General features: G+C 39.3%; 1 protein-coding gene and 1 long non-coding RNA gene across 2 annotated transcripts; one reads left to right on the forward strand and one right to left on the reverse strand.

Annotated features, from left to right (window-relative positions):
* Positions 1-2,592: 2,592 nt before the first annotated feature.
* Positions 2,593-7,397, reverse strand: LOC129416935 (uncharacterized). The gene is made up of 5 exons (XR_008635635.2): positions 7,303-7,397; positions 5,845-5,901; positions 4,978-5,122; positions 3,612-3,657; positions 2,593-3,499 (listed from the first exon to the last, which is right to left on the reverse strand). It is a non-coding gene; the product is annotated as an uncharacterized lncRNA (long non-coding RNA).
* ikzf5 (IKAROS family zinc finger 5) lies at positions 7,340-12,163 on the forward strand. Its single transcript, XM_055171348.2, has 4 exons — positions 7,340-7,696; positions 8,116-8,291; positions 8,456-8,629; positions 10,249-12,163. The coding sequence occupies exons 2-4, from the start codon at positions 8,159-8,161 to the stop codon at positions 11,199-11,201; spliced, it is 1,260 nt and encodes a 419-aa protein (XP_055027323.1). The 5' UTR covers positions 7,340-7,696; positions 8,116-8,158; the 3' UTR covers positions 11,202-12,163.
* Positions 12,164-19,369: the final 7,206 nt, after the last annotated feature.

The raw sequence follows: 19,369 nt of genomic DNA on the forward strand, positions 1-19,369 counted from the left end.
GAAAAAAGTCCCAAACAGGAAATAAATGAACAGGTCTTGAGACTTTTTCCTTTCGAAACTTATTGGCCTTACTGATCATCTGCTCTGTAATGAGTCATTGCCATAGTTTGAAAAAGAGATATGGAGTCTATTAAACCTTATTATGCCCATGATCAGCTTTTTTCAATAATCAATACTCTTCTGAACTGATCCTTTCATTAACCTAATATGTCCTTTCTGCTTGGCCGATGCCTTGCTTTTGTAATACAGAGAGGCATCCGTGCGTAAATAGCACACAATAATTCATTAAGACAAAGCCTCATTTTAAATTAACTTCTACATTTCCATTTTGTACATTATTATGCCAGTTAGTAGTGACATCACAAGTAAATTATGCAATAAACTATGTAACACATATACTATACCTAATGGTCTCACAAACTCCATGCCAAACCCATCTTACCAGCTAAAAAACATTGAAGCAGCAGCGACATTTCACACATATCAAAAAAACATTTGATAATTTAAGAAGCCACTTAATATGAATATGTACCTAAAACTGTCATAGTGGCACGGACGTGCAGGGGTGGTACCAATGGATGGACTTTGCTGTGTCTGCTGGCCTGTGTAAAGCCATAGGTTTTAAAGATTTGACAGAAGATGCTCTAAATTATCTACCTTCAGACAGTGCTATCCATTAGCTCCCCTCTCAGCGCGGAGCATGAAATGCGAGTATTGGGGCAACTGTGCGTTGGGAGATATCATTCAAGACTGTGAGCAATGGCCAAGCACTGACAGTCACGATAAATGTCCCCACTTTTCAGGCTGTACAAATGGCATTTGGCCACAATAATTCAGCAGAGGACAGTTCATTCCCCATCCAGAGGGACTGGGCCCAGTCAAAAGCTATTACAGCATCTTCTTTATTAGTGCCTATGGTTTTGGTGTAGAGATCCTCAGATAAATATAGCTAAAATGCCACTTCACTCAGAAATATTGGTCCATTCCTCCGTTGCCTGACTGGGCCCGAATGGCAGCCTGTTTCAGACGTTATAAACCTTTCTGAAGTCACACAGTGCTCCTGCCACCCATCTGTCATGCTATAAGTACCATCATTTGCAGACCAATAGAAGTGATCAGTAGATTTTCCCTCAGGCCCTTTGCGAGGCATCATAGTCGAAGGAATTGATTATCACTTTATCATTTAAGTATCGCTTGCTTTGAAGAATAATAACTCACATTTAAGGTGCCAAATGGCTTTGCATATCTCTGAAAACGCCAGCCATTTAAGAATAATTGTGTAATTCGTCATTTGTGACAATGCTTTATAGTTTTCTGCATCTGTACGCAGAATAAGAGGAGGCTGTCACCTGTGCAATGCTTTAATAGGTTGCTAGAGGGACGCGAGCGCGTTCAGACTTCATAAGGTGACGGCGGTTTTATCGTGCGTCGCCTCGTAAAGTCACGTCATCTGTAGGACGCGCCCGACACTTTTATTAAACAGCTATTCAGGGCGCGTGCGGGGAGAGATGTGCAAAGATAAATCCTTATGAATAACTGAAGTGTCTGTTTGAGGATCAGCGTGTCATACAAAGTTTGAATGTGATCCAAGCAGCGCAGATAAACGATAAAGGGTAAAACCAATTCGTTTGGGGAAATATATTTACTACTGTGTTATTGTATAGATTTATGCATACGGTATAAATCGTTAAAGCAATGCGTTATATGTCTACACAATGCTGCACTTTATAGATATGCCTATCCTATATTTATTTTTTATCTATTTTATTATTTAATTCTGGGAAACACAAAGTGGATTAACAAAGATTACTGTTACACATGCAATATGTGCTTTGTATATAGGACACAAATACATTAGGCTCTATACTGTATATTATTTTGCTCAGTTTTGCGTGGCATTGTCACGTATTTCCAACATTTTACGTGCCCGTGCCACGACTTTCTTTTCAGTGTCAGTTTCACGTATTGGTTACTCAACTGTTTTTCCTATTTCAATTGTCACTTCGGTTTGGGGTTATACGTGACTATTTCACGTATAACAACATATACCCCTTAAAATTAACCATGGTTAATTATAACAACCGTGTAATTTTTTTGGAAGATTGATTAACCATTACCATATCTATTACTATAGTTTTACTGCAAAATTCATGCTAAACTATGGTTCATTTAATAAGCCAATGGTAACCTTGTGGTTATGGTTTACAAATACAAAACAAAACCGTTGGTTGCTATATTATAACCATTGTTATTTTCGTAAATTATTTTTTTTAATAAAATTTTTCTGTGTTCTGTAGATGTTTTTCGGTCCTAATGGGATAAGCAAAGTTTATAATCTTTACTTTGTTTGGGTTTTTTTAAAGTAGTTTTTTTTAATAATTCCTACAGTAGGCTATTAGCAGTTGCTTCATATACCAATGCATTCCCTTATAGTACACTTATATATAGGCTAGTTTCCTCATTAGCCCCCAAAAAGTTTAATGTATTGTGAAATCAGACAGAAAAATCTTTTAGACCCCTGCTTTAGATATAGGCTATACAAATAGCCTATGTGTTGCTCTAAACATATGTCAGCGTTATATATTTTTTACAGATTTCTTATTATGTTTATCCATTTTTCTGTAGCCTGTTGTATTATCCTATCCTCTTTATTTGTTTGTATAAACCCAATGGGAATAAACAAAGTTTACTGTACTCTTGTATGCAAGCATTTTATTCCACCAGTTAATCCGATATTTCAGTAAACCAGACTGGACCAGATTTTTAAAAAATGAGAGCTGGCATTCAGCTAAATGAGAATTTCCTGTACAGAGAAATTCATTATTTCACGCAGGAAATTAATAAAAAAAATAACACGCGTCTTTGTGTGCGGCGCGCGTATCGCCGCTAATCTTCGCCTTTGTGCAAATGTAACCAGGGCCGCTCTTTGGCAATCGAGCGCAACGCCACGGCTTTGAGAAAAACCACTTGTTCTGTCGCATAATTAGAGATCTCATACCCGCTTTGTGAGGGGGGAGAGAGGGGCCTTGTTTGCCCATTTAAAGTGTGATTCAGATAATAGTGTTCTCATCAAAGGTAGCAATTACATTCATTACACAGGCGGCCGCGAGGAAATTAAGTGGCAGGAAAATGAAAAGCTTAATATGTACTTCCTTTATCCCATTTCTTTTCCTTTCTCTCCTTCCACACACGCCCCGTGTCGCATAAGGGTGGGGGGCGTAAAAGAGGGTCTCTCCAGAAATAAATAGTCTTGGGGGCGTGAAGAATAAATCCAGCCGTGGTCCTCCTTCACCCTTTAGCAGTAATGATTTGGCGCTGGGGCAGGCGTTTCTATAGCTGCACTCTTCAGGCAGGAGTAAAAGCCTTTCTTCGGGGCCTAATGTCCACGGCAGCCTTTAAATGACTCCAGCATATGATTGGAGTCTTAAAAAAGTGCTCAGGGGCCTTCTCCAAATTAATACCCAATTCCTTTTCAGGACAAAATGAATTGTTTCGCGTTCTATAAAACCACAAACAGCACATAAATCAAGCGCTTTGGAGGAGAAGGGGGCCCGCTCATTCAAAAGCCTTTAAATGTGAATTAGGGCAACGGGGAACTTGGTCTGACTTACCCCCGAGCAGGTGTAGGCGCAGCAGCTTCACCCACTCTTCTGGATGCTGAATTAAAATGAAAAGAGAAGAAAGGATACTAAGTCTGACAAACAATTAAACTGATACTTATTTGTGACCTTTGATGTCATAAAGAGAGTCAATTCTGAGCTTTATGCATATTAAGCTATACTGAGACTTGTGGATGCTTTAATCATTGTGCATCTGTCAACAACAAGGCCCTGACGAAAGAAAAAATTAATTTTATATAATGATCAAATGTATACCGTGTAATGCACAGTAAGTCGCTTTGAATAAAAGTTTCTGCAAATGCATATCTAAATAATAAAATCTATAATCTTGCTTGGATCACTCATAAAGGCTTTTTAGGGACAGTTCACCCAAAATGTAAAATTTTTACTCACCCTCTTGTTGTTCTAAACCTGTATGAGATTTTTTTCTTCTGTTGAACACAAAAGAAGATATTAATGATGGCAAGCACAAGGAAAGTTGATGGTACCATTGGCTTCCATAGTTTTTGTTTTCCTACTATGGATGTCAATTGTGTACCATCAACTTACCCGTGTGCTTACCATCATTTATCAAAATATCTTGTTTTGTTTTTTTTTAGCAGAAGAAACTAATACAGGTTTAGAACAACATGAGGGTGAGTAAATGATGACCGAATTTTTATTTTGGGGTTAACCCTTTTAGATCTTCACATGTTCAGCTACATAATAACAATACAGTTAGTTGAATAATTGTTGACAAAACACATACACTGGCTTAAATACTGCTAAGAATCAAATGAACTATTATCGTAATGACAACTATTTGTCGCATATACTGTTGCACCCCTGTTTTGAAAACAATAACGTTTTATGAAAAGAAGCCCACTTGAAACCACCATTAATCTTTTCAAATGACAAATTACTGTCACCCCGCTTGAATTATTTAAAGGGAAGTGGCTTCACTGGAAACCTGAGCATAATTAAATTGCTATAAAATAACATTAGTGTGGACAGGCCATTAGGAAGTGCTGTAATTGACTGCTTCAGGGGTCGTAGTTCAAACCTGCAAGGTCGAACTGTCATGCCTGCCTTTGGTCCGGGTTATGGCATATTCCACTGTAAAGCCCACAGACTGTAAATACTGCATCTTACAGTAATTGTCAGAGTTGAAGATGACTGATTGATTTGCTATAACTTTGTTTATATCTGTAATAATAGCAATTATCATTTGTAATGTCACATGACACATCAAAGAGAATTTTGAATCAGTCTGCACTTTCACATAAATCTCCTCTTTTATTTATTCAACAAACACCAAAATTGACTGACCAGTTTAATTATTGTATATGATTACGGAAATGTATCAAACCATACAGACCTAACGTTTAGTAGTGAATCGTCCTACAGTATGGTCATCACTTTTAAACTGGACATCGTGCGCCATCTAGTGTCCAAACTGTAAAACGCTGATGTCATGACCCTGTTAGGCATTGGATATTGACACAAAGATGGCATGTCTTTGGCTGAAAAGAAAATATGGTTTGCTTGAGATCACACCATAAATAAACATGTGGAGATGATGCAGTCTAAATAGATTTCAAGCAAACTTCAAAACAGAATTTTAGTGCTAGTGAGCATGATAAACATGTTAAATATAAACCCTTGGTAAAATGTGACCTGTCTTGGGTAATGTGAAATATAAAAGGACTAAAATGTGTAGTGGAAAAACACTAAAGTGCAGTAAATGGTACATTATGATGCACTAAAAATAGACTGTTTAGGACAGGAGCCAGACATGTTGCTCTGGTCATCTGAACCGTTATCATATACAAAGAGTATGCAAGTGTTACACTAGATCCCTCTCATTACAACTCTGAAGAGTGTCACAAAGATACAAAGCTCTCGCACTAACTGGTCGTTTGTCACACACTCTTCAATGGTTTTTGTACAACCCTGACACAAATGGGGTAATGCGATCTTCAGCTAACTTCCCCTCTAGTTAAATATTAAACGCTATGAAACATAAATGAGCCAATCCAGCTATTTAAAGTAATGCAATTGGCTCAAGTACTCATCAAATTGTCTGTGACATTTGAATATGGAAATTATCTACGTATTTGGCAAATCTGGTTAAAAGTGATGAATTATCAAACATGATGGAATGGGCGAAACAATCCGACTAACTAATAACACAAAACATTAAAGAATTTTGAAAGTCCACTCGTAATATTGAATGACTTTGTACCTCAAAAATGAACACTTCAGATGATATCAAGCACTTGTTGTTAGTTATTGGAGAGATCTGGGGACACATGAAAGGGGTATAACTTAATTACCAAACATTTCCCAAGAAAATTTGTATAGTTTGACATTTACATCTGAGAAAGAAACACATAGAAAAACTGCTAGTCTTAAAGTCTTCCCACCATAGTGTAGGCCCTAGTGATGCACCGATACCAATTGTTTATTAATTAACTGCATAAAGAAATCCATTATATTTAAAAAATGAGTTAATGTTGTTAATAAAATAAATGCTGAATAGCAAAAACCACCTTTAAAGGTTGTCATGCTGTCTTATTATATTTGTTTTAGCTTAATTTGTGCCTCTCTTATTATGTTGGTCAGTTGAATGATAATTAGATCCAATCCATGTTCAGTAAAAATAATTTGATGCAGAAATAAACTAGCTAATAGACCAACTGTTGTATACAAGTGATTAATATCGGTATCGGCCAGAAGTTGTCTATTTAAATCGGTATCGGCCCAAAAAAATACTATCGGTGCATCCCTAGTACGCCCCCTACTGAAAAATCCAGCTAAGAGCAGCACAAGGTGGTATCCTGTTTTAGCTGGTTTTGAGGTGGCAGCTGGTTTAAACTGGTCCTCCAAGCCAGGCAAAACTGGTCAAGCAGGTGGGTCAGCAGGTCTTCCAGTAGGTACTATCTCTGCTGTTGCGGCTGCCGTTTTGGTTCCGCTCGATGCAACTTCGGATTTCTTTAGGCGACATGCGAAGTGAAAACATTCTTAAAATTTTAATAGACATTTAGTTTAATTGCTAAGTGAACGTAATTTCAATTAATTTAAAGGACGACCACAGCAGTTTTACCACCAGCAAAATGGAAGGGACAAAATAAAGTGATGACTTTCAAGATTCAAATGGCCAGTATTTTGTTATTCTTGAACGCATAAACATTGTCTTGGTGTCATTTAAAAGGATTATCAAGCTCTTTCTATCTGCACGACTAGTTTTAGCATTTAACCATGTTGAAAATTTTACTCGCATACCTACTTCCAGCCTGACCAGCTAAGTCCATCTAGACCAGCTTAAAAAGTGACCAAAACACAGCTAGACCATCTTGCTACACCAGCAATACCAGCTAAAACCGAGCTGGGAGACCAGCTAAAACCAGCTCACCAGCTTTGCTGAAACATCAGCTCAAACAAAAGTTAAAAAAATAGCTTTGTGCAAGTAACTGCTATAAATGAAAATGAACATAAATTACTACCACTTTAAAATGCGCAAGTTTAGCTTACTATTTTAACCAAAATGTGAAGGAAGCATTCATATTTAGTAGGAATTAGTAAGCCAATAGGAATACTAAGAAAAGTACAAATCATATCTAGCCAAATGTAATGTTATATTGAAAAAGAAAAGTATTTATCATTAATTTTCAATGCGGCTCTGAAGCGAATATTTACTCACATCAGCACGCCGGAACTATACTTTCAATCAACTGTATTAGGTCGGAAGAATTTAATCGGCGCACCGCTTGAACTTTCACCCCTGCGTTTCTTTTGTTGTCATATCGCAGAGCATCACTACGCTGCGTCAAACTTCGTTTACCAATGACACCATCTTAAATAACAAACCCAATATGCTTCAAACTAGTTGGCGTTATCTCAAATGTACGGTTTAAAAGTATGTTTTGACCGTAATGGCTGAATCAGTTGCGCCAACCCTCTGACGTTAGCTGCGCAGCATCACCATGGATCTTAGTTTCATCAGATTTTTCATCTAACCTCTTCCTAAAAACGATCGTCAGTCAGCACATCTAACAACCGAGTGTATTTTGTATTTTTTGGACACATCTGTAAAGGTAATTGTTGTTAGTAGTTTTTGTTTTGAAGTGTGGTGTAAGGTTGGGGAAACTAAGCAACGTCAACAACAGCCCTTCGCTATCATAACAACGCATGTTACCCTGCCAACTAGATAGCAGCCAAACTAGTACAACTGTGTAGTATTTAACTAGATTACAAGTTCAACAATATGTTAAGATTATAAAAGGTTTGATATGTTTAATATAACGTTACCCATAGATAAGTGTTATTTATATTCGACGCAACTGGTACTCATATTACTCAGGACTGTGTTTGATCAAACTAAACTGTTGGTGGATTGCTTGTAAACTTTGATTTTTATTGTACTTTAATGGAGGTGTTATGTTACAATAATTTTATTATATATCTTTCATCACAATGACAAATGTGTACTCTTTTGTCTTGGTTTCATGTACAGCCTACATTTTGAGACAACAAAGGAAGACATTGAAGATCTTTCAATGGGCGAAGAAAAGCCAGAGACACTGGATTTTGTGAAGGACTTTCAGGAGTACCTGAGTCAGCAGACCCAGCATGTCAACATGATATCTGGCTCCGTTATTGGAGTAAAAGACGGAGATGCGATTCAAGGAGGTAATACATATAGAGAATCTAGAATGGATTTGTGCTAAATTGTACAGCATATGAAAAAGATCTAAATATATTTCTGATTTTATAGTCTTTATTGATTTTATAATTTTATAATGATAATCATCATGTGAGTCTGAGTTTTTTTCTAATTGATGTTTGCCCTAAAGATCTTGGCCAGAATGGCCTGGAGCACCCAGCAGTGGATATGTCCTTAGAGGATGGTTCAGGGATGTTGGTGGATGGCTTTGAGAGAACATATGATGGTAAACTTAAGTGCCGCTACTGCAACTATGCCACAAGGGGCACAGCACGGCTGATCGAGCACATTCGTATTCACACAGGTAAGAACTAATCTTTTTAACTTATGCTGGTTACACACCAAAAGATAATCGCGCTGATATGGGGGTGATTTCCCCCCTCCCGATAATCCTAGTTATGTCCCGATTGTCTTGGTGGTTCTGCAGATTATCTTATCGGATTTTCCCTTGGCCTGAGGTGTGATAAGAGTGTCCGAACCTGATCGGAAGAACGTTGGAGTCGCCCGATCGCGAATCGTAAATATTAAACAGAAATCCTGATGTGTGGGGGGATCCCCGAGGACAAATTTGGGCACGCTCTTGAGATTATCACATAAAACAAACAATATCCAATCAGAAAGCGAGATTATGAAAGACGAAAGCAGTCATGGCGGATCAGCTTGTTGATTTGTGTCAACAGCACGAATGTTTAACGTTTCTCTTTTCCTTTAATTTTCTGTAAAAATCATTCCAAACACTATCATTGAAATTCCTCCTGCATATCGTCCGCCATGCTTATTCTGAAGTCTCGCGAGATTTCCTGCGTTCACACTCGAGACTCTGGTTGACAATCTGTTCGTGTGTGCTGTCTTTGACACATCATGGCACACCACACATTATAGGAGCAAAATGGTTTAATCTGGGATTTTTTATCCTCATGTTTGTTGTCTATCACATTTTAAAAAACCTCATAAGATGTAAAAATTATTTTGGTGTGTACCCAGCATTAGTTACCCAAGAGTTTATCTTTCTTCAGGATTAGGGTGGTGAACCTTTCTATACAGATGTTTTGGTCTATACACTTTTCATCGATTAAATGTCAAAGTTGAAATGTACAACGGTTTAAGTAATGAAAATAATGAAAGATAATATTGAAAAAGAATGAAAAATTCTAATATAATATAAGGCTGGTTTCCCGGACAGGGATTAACTTAAAACCTTAGTTAAATTAGAATATTTAAGTCATTTTTAAAGCATAATTTATAAATAAACACTACTGGTGTGCATATTGAGACACAAAACTTGCACTGATATATTTTAAGATATGTCAGAGCAAGTTGTTTTCGATCAAGACAACACTAAAATTTAAGTTAGTCTGGGACTAGCCTTAAGCCCTATCTGGAAAATCACCTCATAAAGTTTTGCTTTTATATTGCCATGTAGCTGTGCATTGGTTTCAGTGAGTTGTTTTGTAGTAATATCATCAGTTTCTTCAATGATAAGTCTTAAAGGATAAGTCCATTTTCTTAAAAAAAATCCAGATAATTTACTCACCACCATGTCATCCAAAATGTTGATGTCTTTCTTTGTTCAGTCGAGAAGAAATTATGTTTTTTGAGGAAAACATTGCAGGATTTTTCTCATTTTAATGGACTTTAATGGACCCCAATACTTTTTAACTACAGTTTTAATGCAGTTTAAAATTACAGTTTCAAAGGACTCTAAACGATCCCAAACGTGGCATAAGGGTCTTATCTAGTGATACGATTGTTATTTTTGCCAAGAAAAATAAAAAATATGCATTTTTAAACCACAACAAATATCAGTCTAATATAATTGATTAAATTGGGTTAAATCCAATATTCATAAATGACAAAAGGTCATGGAAATTAATTTACTAAAAAGTATAGGAATCCTAATTTAACATTTTCTATTTCCCTTAGGTGAAAAACCCCATAGATGCCACCTGTGTCCTTTTGCCTCAGCATACGAGCGCCACCTGGAGGCGCACATGCGCTCTCACACAGGTGAGAAGCCCTACAAGTGCGAGCTCTGTTCCTTCCGATGCAGTGACAGAAGTAACCTTTCCCATCACCGTCGTCGTAGACACAAACTCCTACCCATGAAAGGTGCCCGCTCCTCTCTCTCTCACCGCAAGATGCTCAGTGTTCTGCAAAAGAGAGGAAGCTCTTTGGGTTATGGCCGTCGCCTGCTGATTAACCTCAACCCACCATCCATGGTACTGCAGAAACCCGGCTCTGAGCAGCAGCACCTGGGTGACTTTAGTCACGATCTGCCTTCTCATACTCACCTTCATCATGAAACCTATAATGGTCTTGTAAAGGATCCACAAGCCAGTGGATCAATAGGAGGTGGCTCTAGAGAAGACCAGGACATGGCATTGGACAACCCTCTAAACCAGCTTTCTACTTTGGCAGGTCAACTTGCCAGCATTCCACCGGAAGCTCATGGAGCCCCAGTATCTCCTGGAGCCGAATCTTTACCGGATGAGAAACCAACATTCCTTGTCCAGCAGCCTGTAATGGCACCTGCTGCCGTCTCTGTCGGTTCTGCCCAGGCTTCCTCTCCCATCACCCCAGAGCCCAGACCGGCTGCGCACAGCGGCTGTAGCCCAGGGGTAGGACCCTGCAGTGAGAGAACCAGCACTCCCAGTGGTACCAACAGTCAGCCAGGAACACCCACCCCAGTACAGGATCCCCAGACACTCCACCACTGCCCCCACTGCCATATATATTTCCCAGACAACATCCTCTACACCATCCACATGGGATGCCATGGTTACGAGAACCCTTTTCAGTGTAACATATGTGGATTCAGATGCAGGAACAGCTATGACTTTGCTTGTCACTTTGCAAGAGGCCAGCATAAACAGTGACACATTCAACAGCTTTGGGTGTTGCTGGTCTGTTTTTGTCCCGTTTGACATAAAAGTCAACTTTTAGTATCTGTAACATTCCAAAGACAAAATTGGATAACCGTGCTTTGTATTAACTTCTTGAGTTCTTTTATGAGATCTATTATTGATCATTAGCCTGAAGTCAATGAAGCACATTTGGAGTGTTCATTTTGGTGAAAATGGCAGGAATATGGGTGATGACATATGACACTTTACTTCAAATGTTATCATGTTTGAGGGTCTAATTCAAGATTCTAAGGATTTACTCACCTTTGTAATCATCCTCATAGATGTTGCCACAATATTTGTAAGTGCCAGACTTATTAATCAGTGCCTGCAGTTGTTTTCCTGAAGCTGAGAGTTTATTGAAAGTTTAGATTTCAACAGTGCTTACATTTTAGTTGGAAAAAGTCATTTGCATCGTTTGTTAATACTGCTCCCCTATTTATTTATTAAAATGTTTTATTAAAAGTAACTTATAATTAAACTTAAATAATTATAATTAAAAATTATTGTTTGCTTACTGGTTGAAAGACTTGTAATATTTAAAGTGAAATAAATCAACACGGTTGTAATCGAAAACAAAATTGTATCGACTGTTTTTTATCAGTTAGCAGTAGTGTCCCATAAGATTGTTGTCCAAATGTATCATTTTACTGTTGTTGCCTGAGATTTACTCGTTCTCTAGAAAGATAGCACATGACTGTGTACACTGGTTTGGTAAAGCAGTGTTAAGGATTGTGTTTGGGCAGTGAGAGCACACTGTTCCCCCCTCCTTCCACCAGTGCCATGCTGTAGATGTTATTTGTAATGTTTTTGGAAACGTCTGTGGTGCTACAATAAAAGCATTTCATATGATTGTCTGCATATTGAAGTTAAAAGTATTGTATAACATGTTTTGGTGAAATTTGTTAACTTTCAATAAATCTGAATATACTGTATCTGTTCCATGCTTTTGGAATTTTGTATTTGTCTTCGAAGCTACACCTTGTCTTGTTTTCTGATGGATATATTCATTGTATTTGTTAAAGGGGAAATTTCACAAGCCCTTTGTAAGATGTCAAATAAATCTTTGGTGTCCCCAGAGTACATATGTGAAGTTTTAGCTCAAAATACCCCATAGATAATTTATTATAGCATTGTAAAATTGTCACTTTGTAGGTTTTAACAAAATTATCCCATTCTGACATCACAAGGGGAGTCAATTTCAATGACCTATTTTTTCACATGCTTGCAGAGAATGGTTTACCAAAACTAAGTTACTTGGTTTAAGTTTTTCAAATTTTCTAGGTTGATAGAAGCACTGGGGACCCAATTATAGCACTTAAACATGGAAAAAGTCAGATTTTCATGATATGTCCCCTTTAAGCTGACCTTCACTGTTTTAAGTTTACTTAGTCATACTAAGTTACATTGTTACATTGATGCATTTGGAAGATGCTTTTATTGGAAGCTTCTCGCTTTGTATTCTGGATTTTTTATTAGCGTATGTGTTTCCTGTGAATTGAACACACATTTGCACTGCTAATGCAATATTCTACCAATTAAGATACATGTTTACCTTAAGGATCTTGGTCAGAATGGCCAAGAGCACCCAGGAGTACATATATCTTTAGAGCAAATACAGCTCACCGGGCACTTGCATGTGAGGCATTAAATGTATTAAAAATCATTGGATTTGAGTTAGGATTTTGGTCTAAAATAACTAATTTTCTGCAGTGCTAACAAAATCCAACAGATGGCACTGCGTTCTGCAATACTGTATATTCAGTTCACTGCTGCCTTATTGACATGAATAAGGCCCACTTTACACCAGTGGCCAGTTGCATAAAACTTTAAGACTAGCTGTAAAAGTTAGTCATGAATTTTTTCCTTCAAGACTGATCATTTTGTTTCAAGTATGTTACATAGAAAGGTAGATTGGTCTAATTTAAATCCAAATAATAAGACTGATTAGCCCTAACTATTTGCTAGTTAGTCAGAATCATACTTAAGACGCAGTCTTAACGTCACGGCTATGTTTATGCAACCGGCCACTGGTATTAAGATGTGTTGGATGATCGTATGACAAGTGGAGAGAGACACCCTTTTTTAAAATCCTCTTTTGTCCACTTTCAAACGCTTTTCAATTTCAATTTTCAATTTCAAGTTTATTGTCCACAAAAAGTGGAAATTTGTCTTTGCCTCCACAGGTGGATTTCTAAAACACATACACAATGAATAGACAATAAATACAACAGACAAACAACACAGTAACCCTTACAAACAACAATAGATAACATCTTCATCACACACCAATATCAAAAAAAAAAAAAATTGGTTCCCCAAATCTTACCCTGAAGGGCCGGAGCACTGCAGAGTTTAGCTCCAACCCTGATCAAACACACCTAAGCAAGCTAATCAAGGTCTTCGTTATCACTAGAAAATCACAGGTGGGTAAGTTTGATTGGACCTAAACTCTGTAGTGCTCCGCCCCTCCAGGATAAGATTTGGGAAACCCTGTTTTAGAACAATTGATGAAACAAGCTCGGACAACTTTCACATGATCGCAAAATGGAACAAAAATGAACAGGCGAAGATCAGCCGCTTAGGTTTGGCAATGATAACCTAAAGACTGTGCCGAACACTTGGTTCGTGGTAGAAGCAGTATTGGGCAAAAGGCAGTGTGTATAATTTGCCAAGAAATTATTGCTGTTTAAAAATAACCATCTTTACTACTAAATAAACTTCTTTGATTTAATAATTGTATGGCTTATAGTGGATATGAAATTAGATTTGTATTTAACTATAAATGTTTTAATCAGATTGTTATATAAGAAAGTTTTTTAGAAATGTACAGTTTACAGGACATTACCAGCTTATCAGGTTTCACGTTTGTTTGTATAAACAGTGATATGCTTAAGAATATTTTTTCTACATATATTAAAGTGTGTTAATTAGAACAGGGTAAAAAATTGTACAGGGAACTGCATGTCCATGTGCAGTAATTGTTAATTTGAAATGAATTATCCAGGCCTAATTGGTCATGCATGTCTCTTATAAAACTATAATTTATAGTTTACTACAAATTAAACCAAACAAATATAGTTCCTTTAGGTAAATTATAACTTCAAAACAATAAAAAAGTGGCAGCCTACAAAAACCATATCATTTACTGTTTTTAAAAATGTTAATATTGAGTAGACTTCAGTTGAGCATATGGCTCGGCACCTCCACACAGTTCCAGTTTCTCATCCAGCCTTATGGGAAAATGTATTTCCCCTCTGCATTAGAGGATAGTTCAGGGATGTTGGTGGATGGCTTTGAGAGAAAACATACTGTATGATTGTAAACTCAAGTCCCGTTACTGCAAGTACACTGTAAAAAAATGTTGCCTCCCTAACTCAAAATTTTCTAGTGACTGGTAACGTTGACATTTTTCACTTGGGCCAGTAGATTTTCTGTAAATTGAATTGTATCAGTTGTGGCAACGAATTTTAAACATTAGCTCAATGGGAAATAACAGGTTGAGCCAATTGAAAATAAGAAAACATGTTTTTTGCCCAATTAACTTTTTAAAATTGTGTTAGCATTCTTTTTTTAGTTTACCCAATCTGAAAATGTATATAGGTAAAATTATATTGGTAAGGAATCATGCTGAATTGTTTATTTCCCGTTGTCCTAATAGAAAAAGAAACACTCAAACTATTTTGTAACATTTTATTCATTTTTTATTTATTTGTAATACCTTGAAATTGTAAACATACAGAAATGGTCTGCATACAATTGAACTGTAGACATAAGAAAATAATTTTTTTTAATAAAAAAAAGGTTAAAGAAAATATATTTTACAAATATCTCCAAAAACACATATAAAAGTGGGGAGGGTTCCTCACCCAATGTTAATCACAATTTCACTTGAATTTAAAGGCGGAGTCCACGATGTTTGAAAAACGCTTTGGAAAAGGAGACGGGCCGACTACCAAAACACACTTATAGCCAATCAGCACAGCAGTAAGGAGCGTGTCTACTAACCGACATACTTGCCGGGTTGCGTGTGGGGCGGCTCTATCAACAGAAGGTCCAGATTCTATTGGGGTAGGGGCGTGTTTGTTTAGGTGATTTCAAATATCAACATTGGCTTTCAAACATCATGGACTCCGCCTTTAACATTCTCACACTAAGTAAGAGCTTATGAAACTACTATAAACACTTTAAACAATGCCTCAAAACATTAAACACCTAAGGCATAAAGTCTCACAAATTTTCCAGCACAACCTGCTCACTGGAAATGAATCTTGACATGGATCAGCAACTGCTCAGAGTTTCACGAATTCCCATTTTCATGTCACATGTGTAAATCTCCAAAGTCTTGGTACTCTGTAAGAAGTAAAAAAAGTATCACTGAGTGTACATGTACCAAATGAAGCCAAATGTAATAAATAAAAACAGATCAATATAGAATATCCTCAAAGTTTAAACTTCTGAACATTCTGAAAAACGGCTGCTATTAGCTATATTGCTGGTCAACATGAAAAATATAACAGTTTTAATATAGAAGTACAGTTATTTTGGTATTGGAAATTTTTCATTACTATAGTTTCACTGAAAATATCCTTTAGTGAGACTATGGTAAATGTGTTGTTTTATGGTTATCCAACACAAACAATTTCTAAGGGCGAATTGTTCAAGCAAACCTATAACTTACTAATGTTAAGCTCTACTTCGTGTTGGTTTTATATTCGATTACTTACAGCAGTGGTTCCCAAACTTTTTCAGCGTGTGGCCCCCCTTGTGTACCGTGCATTCCTTCGCGGCCCCCCAAATAAAATTTGTGACAAAAAACTGTTCTAAAACTCACCATTTTAGTAAGAAAAAACATTAAATTATACAAAAAAGTAGTGCTTTTGGTTAGTAGCCTTATTTTTTTTTTTAGGTTTAATTACACAGAATTCATGATAAATTAATGTATTTCAAAAAAAGTCATAAAACTGGGGCCCCCCTGGCACCATCTCGCGCCCCCCCTGGGGGCCCCGGCCCCCCAGTTTCAAAACCACTGACTTACAGTACAGTCAAGTCATCGTCTCGTCCGTTTTGGGCGTTGTTCGTGCACTTATTTGAGACTTGCGCCGTTGAGTATCAACACCAGCTGAGAGAGAGCGTCCTTTTCATATCTACCCCTCGTGGATTTCCTGATGCAAGATGACGACGGCAGCATGCGTGTCACAGATCGATTGGCACATGAGATCAATGTAGCGCGATATATAAGCTTTTGAATGGCTCTTGCGGAACTGTGATGTCATAGGTTGATTGGTCTGCGCAGAATACATGTAAACAATGCGCCGTTTCGTGTAGTCCAGGCCAAATACATATGCCCGTACACTCGTAACGTATTCATTTATTTAAAAAACACAGCAATTTCTCTCTAGAAAGGTGCAGGTTGCAAGCAGCCTTTCATGTATATGTGTGCACGTGTGTGGGCGCGGCGCAGCGGCTCTTATAAAAAAACACACCTAAATCTCGAAAAAGCTAACATTTTTCACACAAATATGTTATATAAGAATTACAAATATAATATACTCACTGTGAAAGTTGTAGTGTCCTTGCCATTTCCTCACTAAATGAAGCATTAGCTGATGTTACACTGAGGAGAAAACATATCATATGCTTTTTGTTTGTATGCTGTAATTATTCAGATTTTCACTCAGTTTAACTAGAAAATTAATTTAAAAATACTTAAAAATGACTTAAATGTAAATATTTAAGTACTTACCATAACTTTATTGTAGAAAATGTCGATCATCAACATTATTTTCTACACTAATTTCAGGTGCATTCATTAATTTCAGGTGCATTCCCATATGCTTTTCTGGCTCAAACTACGTTCAGTCAACTCAGTTCCCTTTCAGTTGGTCACTATGACGTCACGTCGTGACCGACGAATTGGGAACTCGCTTAGAGAGACCAATCTACTTCAAGTACTACTAAAACGCCAATGAACTTGGCATTGAGGTATTTGCATAATGCTGACGCTGCCCCGCCAGGTGCGTATATAAGCAGCAGGTGCAAATATGGAAATTAGCTATTTTCGCTTCGAAAGCCAGCAGATCTACTGCTATTGAGAAGCTCTCTTACCTGCTCGGGAAGATGCTGCTGGCTCGTAGTTGATTGAGGATTCCAGCCTTTGCAGTGGAAGCTCGCGGATGTTTACCTCAGTTTGAACTTGAGTCTGAGTGTGTCACGGCGTGGTGTGTCTTTTTAAAGACGTCATTTTCGTCCGTGCAATTCCTGATGCGGCAAATGTATGGGTTCAAAGATGGTCACAATCGCCGTCTCTTGTTTTGGGCATTTAGCGCGCTGAGACGGCATTTGTGGAGGGTTCATGTTTTCACTGTGAGAGCATGCCCTCGCGGATATGCGGAGACGGGTTGCGAAGCTCGGTTAAAGGTGCCATGGGAACATTTTTGGAATTTTTTTTTTCTGCATCAGAGTACTGAATCGGTCAGCAGGTATGTCCTCTGGCTCTCAGTGCTGATCCGCAGCAGCGGTTCCAATGGAGAACGGTTGGCTCGTGTTCTACGAGACTGCCGGTATATGTTGGTCCCTCCCCATACATGTCGCTGCATTGGAGGTGGGCCATCTGTCTCTGAGGCTGACTCGGATCCGCTTCCCCTTCGGGCCGGGTTGCACACCCCGAGTTTTATCCTAAGATGACGGCCATGCTCCCTCGGGCGGCGGTGACAGTAGCGTGGAGTAGACCCAATCTACCCGACCCGATCTGTCCTGCCCTTTACGGTTGGTACACGGAGCTGCTCGTGCATCTTAACACTCACCTCCAGTACCTTCCTTCCCCGAGGCGCATGATGAGCCGGCTGGGTCATCGAGAACGGTTGGCTCGTGTTCTACGAGACCGCCGGTATCTGTTGACCCCTTCAGCCCTCACCTCTCTCGATTCACGGGCTGCTAAAGGTATGGTGATGTCCCGACTCTGGAGGGGACAGCCTGTCCTTTCCTCACCGACCGGTAGCAATCGTCCGCACGAACGGCGTCTGCATATCAGGTTCGCAAAGAGGCGGCCCCTGCACTACACGGCGTTGACGCAGGTATGTCAGGTTAAGGCTCTGACAGATCTACACGAGGGAGGTCACGACTCAGCCATCAGTTCGTCCAGGTCACCGCCAGGCTGTTGGTTGTGCGATGTCCACATTACTGGTCCAGGAACACCATCTCAGGCTGTGTCTCGCAGACATGAGTGAGGTCGATAAAAATCGTCTCCTGAATGTCCAGACTGGCCTTTTCGGCGATGTGGTAGAGTGCTTTACAGCAGTACTCGACTCCAGCAGACTGAGGCCATCATGCCGCGTCAGAAGCCAGCTGCCCCCTTCCGGTCCATCTACGCCGCCACCTTAGCCTGCTCCTCGCCGAGGACGCCTGTCACAGCTATTATCGTCCTCCAGGCAGCACTGAGGAACCCACTGTGACAAGCCCGCCCTGCCCGCTCAGCCCGCCACCTAAGGAGGTAAGAAAGGTCCAAGCAGTCCTGAGACGGGCGACCTGGAATCGGATGGGATCACTCTTCAGGAGACGGTGAACACTGCTCCTTCCCCCGGAGGAGGGCCGGGTGGAAAATCCTTGGTTTCATTCTGCTGTTCCGCCAACCGGTACCCACAGACAACACTAAGAGTGCATTCCTCTTCCCTCTCCAGGTCTCCTGAGGATTAAGAGAGCTGGGAGCGGGCACACACCAGCTCACCCTCCTTCTCCTGCGGGTGTTTTCCAGAGTCTGCACTCTCCGCTCAGGAGACCAGACGGCCGTCACCCTCAGCGGACTCAGGTCAGTGTCACACCACACACACACACACACACACACTGTAGTTGTGTGCGCTCCCACGGCGCGCGCACCAGCAGTCACACCTGTTCTGCTCGGCTGCCCCACCGCGAGCTCTCTGGTAGTGCCGCTGATTCCACTCGCACGGTCTTTGGGGGCTTGGCTTCAGCTCACCAGCATGTCCCGTTGGTTATTACGCACGATCCGCCTCGGCTACGAGATTCAGTTCAACCGACACACACTCAAATTCTCGGGCATTCGTTTCACTACAGTGAAAGCGTCCGATGCACATGTACTGCATGCAGAACTCGATGTCCTCCTGGCGAAGGACGCGATCGAG

The sequence above is a fragment of the Misgurnus anguillicaudatus genome, chromosome 7 (assembly GCF_027580225.2).
Source record: "Misgurnus anguillicaudatus chromosome 7, ASM2758022v2, whole genome shotgun sequence".
Lineage (NCBI taxonomy): Eukaryota > Metazoa > Chordata > Actinopteri > Cypriniformes > Cobitidae > Misgurnus > Misgurnus anguillicaudatus.